At 36.0% G+C, this 6,695-nt stretch overlaps 1 protein-coding gene across 1 annotated transcript; it reads right to left on the reverse strand.

Annotated features, from left to right (window-relative positions):
• Positions 1-182: 182 nt before the first annotated feature.
• On the reverse strand, positions 183-1,874 carry LOC106875304 (zinc finger protein 714). The gene is made up of 2 exons (XM_052965873.1): positions 1,315-1,874; positions 183-540 (listed from the first exon to the last, which is right to left on the reverse strand). Exons 1-2 carry the CDS (start codon positions 1,872-1,874, stop codon positions 183-185), a joined length of 918 nt encoding a protein of 305 aa, XP_052821833.1.
• Between the last annotated feature and the right edge of the window lie 4,821 nt (positions 1,875-6,695).

The raw sequence follows: 6,695 nt of genomic DNA on the forward strand, positions 1-6,695 counted from the left end.
GCTGAAACTGATAAAAAAAAAAAAAGCTCACAAAAGATTTTCCTAATACATTAGTGAAAGGGACACTTTTATATTTGTAAATTACAAGATGAGAATTCAAAGAGAATCAATTTTAACCTGGCAAATGTTCAGTAATGATTGTCAGTCACTACACAATAAGAAAAGACATACAAGAGGATGTCTCACATTTTACAGTTTAAGAGATTTTCTTCTAGCGTGTACTCTTTTCCAATTATTTCACAGCGATAGAGTTTTTCTCCAGAGTGGATGCGTTCATGACGTTTTAAATCACCATTACTGACAAAAGATTTCCCACAAACTTCACAGCAATATGGTTTTTCGCCTGTGTGTCTACGTTTATGTATTATAAACTTCGAATTTTGAAGGAAAGATTTCCCACAGACCTCACAATGAAATAGGTTTACTCCAGTATGTATTCTTTTGTGTGTTGTTAAATGACCATTAGAAACAAAAGATTTCTCACATATCTCACAGTGGTAAGGTTTTTCTCCGGTATGACTACGTTTGTGAATTACAAGACTAGAATTGTCAATGAAAGATTTTCCACAGATTTCACAGTGAAATGGGTTTTCTCCAGTGTGTATTCTTTTGTGAACAACAAGACTTGAATAAACAGAGAATGATTCTCCACATACCTTACAGTAATAGGGTTTCTCTCCAGTGTGTGCTCGTTTGTGAATAACAACATTTGCATTATAAGTAAAAGATTTTCCACATATATCACATTGATACGGTTTTTCTCCAGTGTGCACTCTTTTGTGTGTTTTTAAATTGCTGTTGGAAACAAATGATTTTTCACATATTTCACAGTGATAGGGTTTTTCTCCTGTGTGGCTCCGCTTGTGGATTGTAAGTCCAGAACTTTTAGTAAATGATGTCCCACATATGTCACAGCGAAAAGGGCTTTCTCCAGTGTGTATTCTGTTGTGAATTGTTAAATTACTGTTAGAGATAAATGTTTTCCCACATATTACACAACAATATGGTTTTTCTCCGGTGTGACTACGCTTGTGAACCGTAAGCCTAGAGCTGTTAATAAAATCTCCTCCACATACATCACAGTGAAATGGTTTCTCCCCAGTGTGTATTCTTTTGTGTACTGTTAAATTACCACTTGAGACAAAGGATTTTCCACATATTTCACAGTAAAATGGTTTTTCTCCAGTGTGACTACGTTTGTGGACTGTAAGACTAACATTATCAATGAAACCTATCCCACATATGTCACAGCAAAACAGATTTTCTCCTGTATGTATTCTTTTATGTGTTGTTAACTGGCCATTGGAGACAAACGTTTTTCCACATATTTCACAATTATATGGTTTTTCTCCAGTGTGCATTCTTCTGTGGATTGTTAAATCACTATTGGTAGCAAAGGACTTCCCACATATTTCACAATGGTGTCGTTTTACCACAGTGTGTACTTTTTTGTGGAGAGTAAGTTTAGCTTTATGAATGAAAACTTTCTCCCTAGTGTGTATTAAGTTATGTGTTTTTAAGTGAACTTTAGTTTTAAAGTATTTTCCACATATTTCACAATTATAGGCTTTACCTGTCGTATGTTCATGTAAGTGGATAACAAGATGAGATTTCTGAGTGAAAGATTTCGCACATATTTCACAGTGATAGAGTTTCTCCTTGTGTATTTTTTTGTGTACAAAGACCTCATGTTTAGAAAAGAATGTTTTCCAACAAATATTACAGCGATATTCAGTTATCTTTCTCTGCACTGATCTTTGATTAGAAATTGATTCATTAAGCAAGGGTTTCTCTCCATTGTATGCCTTTGAAGCTGAATCGTTATTGTTAAAAGCAGTTGCATTACTAGTGTCAGAGTGATCAACATCCTCCATATTACTTGGATAATTAGTAAAAATGATAAATGATTAGAATAAATCTATTGTGGTTCAATTTCGTGTCTTTGATATTATGGAACTCTATTTACATTTGAGGAAATTGTACAATGTTGATATATTTTCTACTTACCACTAGAATACTTGCGTCTGAGTTCTTCCCATATTTTTGTAAATAAAGTGGTTTTTATTTTCATGCTTAGAATTGTGCTCCATGGATACTATGGAACTTACAACAGAACATTCATAACGGCATGTAACAGACATTCTGATGAAATTCAGATTCTTTTAGTACAAGTTGTGAGGCTGAACGATCACTTAGTAAAACGGCAAAACAAGATATGCTGGTGTAAGGCGATGTATGTGAAAGAAAATGCACGCGCGCGCGCATATATGTACACACACATACATGCATGTAATGCTAATTTATAAGAATAACGTACATAACAATTAAAGATGTGTGTGTATGTGTGCGTGTATATATATTGTATGTGTGTAGTCCTAATAAATTAGGATTAATCAGCACTGATAGCAGCGCACTATAATACGTTTCCCATTCAAAAATCAGGTTAATAGTCAAGGTCTCAAAACACACTAATTGTTATTTAGTTTGTTATTAACATTCATTTGTCATGTTTTGTAAAACAGGAGTACAGCCAATATGCTGTAAATATAATCACAAAACGTTCACTCGAGTCAACATGATACAATTCTAAATATTAGCGATCACCTCAACGCAATATTATCAACTTTAACGTCGTTCACCTTAAATGTGATATGATTATGAACATTAAAGTTCACCCTAAATATGACTTAATTATTAACATTACCTTTCATTTCAAACATAATATAATTATATAAGTTAACGTCCAACCTATAGTATTAACGGTGTCATTTACAATTTATTCCACCATTTGAATGATACCGGTGTAATAAGTTAAAGATCCCTAACATAATTTAATACTTTTAGAACATCTCTCTAATTGTACTCAGTTTGTTTCATTCAGCAAAATAACTATTACATATCAGAGAGGAAGACACTATGCTGCTGTTCGTCCTAACAGAAATAACAACCAAATACCTCAGAAATCACACCCTACTGTCCCAAGAAAGATGACAACAATTATAGTATTTTATATTAAGAAAAAAAAAAGGATGGTCACGGCTGGAACGAGTTTGATGATAGATGGTTAATATTTCATTCAAGACAAATAATCAAGAGAAAAAAGGAATAAAAAATATAACAAAAAATACGAAAAACTCCACATAATATCTTGGAAATTGTCAAATATGCTTATATTTAAGTTTTAAGGAAAATGCGTGATATATATGTAGTGGTGATTCGAAGCCTAACCGCTAAGTACTTGGTCCGACACTACGAGCGAACCGCCATAGCTTCACGTGACCAATCATTGTGAGGTTGCGGCGTGATATGGTTTTCTTGAATGTTCTTCTTGTACTTTATAAAGAACCGCTAATGGCAGAGTGTTTGTTGAAGGTGGCTGAGCAACACACGTTATCTTTCTTACAGTTGATATTGGCGCAGAATAACTCCAGGTTCTCGGACAGGCCAAGTCTGACATAATATCTCATAAGTAAAGTCTTCGGACTCATCACAGTTTCCCTCTCTATCCCAGTCGACAATGATTTATATTGCTCATTGTAAATAACCGACACCAAATATCGTTCTATTTGGCAATAAATATTACTGTTAAATGTTCGCTTCATTTATTATTTACGCAGCCAACGAAATATATCGTCATTGACCAGCTCAACGCGACAAACGGGGTACAGACAAAAGGCCTATAGGAAAGTGGGTTATACATCATTAGATGTACACCACTTTCCTATATAATATTAAGAAATTAACGGAACGCTGAACTCCAGACTATCAACTTAAACAACATTTATTCAGGTGGTAAATATATACATCTTTAGCCCTTGTTTGTTGTTACAGCTTCTGTGTGTGTGAGCATTGTTGTTGGGACGTTGGAATGTGGATGTAAGCGAGCTGTCGAGCGTAAGTCCGAAAGATGAAGAGAGACAACTAAACACGTCCATGCTCAATCGCTGGCCAGCAAGAAAGAGACAGCTCAAAGCGGGAAAGCTTGGTATGTTGAATTCCACGCATGCGTGAGACTACGCATGCGCACGGCGTTACTACAGGCCCTAGGACAAAAGCCCCATAATTAAAGTGAGAAAGTGGACAGAAGCCCCATGGTTATATATTTTCGGTATTTTTTTATTTGTTTTTTCTTTTCATTTTCCACTTGGTTCAGTCATTAGGCTGTGGCCATGCTGGGGCACCACCTTGGATTTTTAGATGGCTGTATGGAACTCAGAATTTTTTTAAAACCTGATCAAAATCACTTCTGTCATTTCGTTTTTTTTTTTTTTTCCTTTTTTTCCTTGTTCCAGTCATTAGACTGCAGCTATGCTGGGACACCACCTCGAGGAATTTTTGGACGAATGTATCGACCCCAGAATTTCTTTTAATGATTTTCAACCAGCGCATGAAATAAAGTCTAGAAGGTCTCTCTACATGCTAAAAGTAACAGTCAAATATCTTAAAAATTTTTTATAACCCCACCTCCTCGGTTAAATTTTTTGGTTATTCTTCGTTTTTGTTTTTTTTTTTCTAAAAATCTTTTTACTTGTTTCAGTCATTGGAGTGCGGTCATGCTGGGGCACCGCCTTGAGGAATTTTTAGTCGAATGTATCGACCCCAGAATCTTTTTTAGGTGATTTTCAACCAGTACATGAAGTTATGCCGATAAGGTCTCTCCACATGGTAGAAATAACAGCCAAATCTTTAAAAGTTTTCTTTATAGAATTTCACGTAAGAAAAAACGGAAATCGCGGTTGCAACAACAACAAAAAATCATTTTTAAAAATTCCTATTTTTAACTAAACAAAATATATTCAATCGAAATTAAATAAGTAGAATAGAATAACAGAGCACACTTCAAGGAATGTGTAGAAACTTAAAACCTACATAGAAGCAATCGAGTATATACGTACATAAAATGCATACACATAAACACATACTCACACCTTTGTCATTTATTTATAAGCATTTTTTTTTTTGTCAAAAAAGGTATGTCTGAGAACCGTGAGGCTTTTGTCCACTTTCATACTTTAACTATGGGGCTTTTGTCCGAGGAGGCTTTTGTCATGGGGTGCTTTTGCCCAAGAAGACTTTTGTCTTAGAGGGCTTCTGTCTTGCACGCGCGACAAACAACCAGCGACATACGTAATTTTAAATGCTGAAATATTAGCATTAGATGTTTTAGAAATCCTCAGATGATTTAAAAACCCATTAATGCATAGCGTCCAGAAAAATGAACGCAGGAAAAATTACTATTGCTTGTTAAGTAAACTACCTATTAAACTTATTTTTGGTATAGTCTGCCTCTAAACTAGTGCTCTATGAGCGAGCAGGCGCTGGGCACAAACAAACCAACTATACACACGTGCGAAACAAGTAATAGTAATTTTCCTTGCGTCAATTTTTCTGGACGCTATGCATTAATGGGTTTCCACATTGGTATTAATAAAAGATACTGAGAAAGGACAATACAATAAGATGAGAGTTTCTGAAACAACTAAATTTCTAATGATACCAGGAAGTTGACAGGTAGAGACTTTCGTAGGAATTTATGACAGAAACACGACTGCCATAATATCCAGATACTGTGCAAATGACTAGTGTATATAATTTTGTGAAGGTATTTAGTTATCATTTCAGGCAATCTACATCCGTGGCCCAACCCAGAGTAAGACAGCGTCACTAAAATCTTATCAAATAAAACCGCCATAGACAAAGGCCATCAGATGGCGAGATGAGTGGAATATTATATTGAACTTTACTCCTTAAAACGAGCATCTAACTCAGCACACCAGACGGTGTGAATTTTATCGTAGTGGAATTGGATGCGTTACCGACTGCAGAAAAAATAAAGCCATCGATAATCTGCCCATTGCAAGACACGAGGACTGGATAGAATTTTCAGAGAGGTCATTAGAAGTGTGAAGGGAATCTTGTTAAACCACCTACAAAGAAATTTGCATCAGTGTCAGAAAGAAAGAGCAGTGCCGCATAATATGAGAGGCTGTAATATTGTTACCCTGTATAAGAACAAAAAGAAGAGAGGCGACTGTAACAACTACAGAAGAATCTTTCTGCAGATCAGATCGAAAGCTGTTTAATCTATAGTGTCTGAGGGTAAAAACATTTATACGTGAAGTACTCATCAAGGACATAGTGTTCGCAGACAAGTTAGCACTTGCAACATACTGCGAGGATCAATTGCAACTTCTCCAGGACTGTTGTCAAGAGCCTGTCTAGCGTTGAGCAATCCCTTGCTAATACCTTCAACAGCTGCGAGTTAATGGTAGTTTACGAGCTCACATGTATTCGATACTTCAAAACGGAAGGTTTTCCGTACATTCTGAGATGACAAACGGAGCGGAGGAACAGCCTCAGTATTCGACGGTCTAACAAAGAGAGTCTGGGAGAATAACAAGCAAACGAAGCACTCTTCCAATTTTGCAGACTCGATGTTAAGTGAACTGACTGAGTTATCAGCAATGAGGTTATGGCCACTCCCAGATACGAAACCTCTTTATTTTCTTTCAACCATGACCTCTCCGCTACATAGGTCACGTAAGCCACAGAAGGTGTAAGGATTCTCCAAGACCTGCTGAGCTAGTTTCCGCAAGAAAACACATGGATAACTCTTTCCTTTCGTTTAAAAAAATGTCTGTAAGTGACATGAAGTCACTGAATATGAATCGAAAGTTAGGAGGACATTACAAATT

Source organism: Octopus bimaculoides, chromosome 2 (genome assembly GCF_001194135.2).
Source record: "Octopus bimaculoides isolate UCB-OBI-ISO-001 chromosome 2, ASM119413v2, whole genome shotgun sequence".
Classification (NCBI taxonomy): Eukaryota; Metazoa; Mollusca; class Cephalopoda; order Octopoda; family Octopodidae; genus Octopus; species Octopus bimaculoides.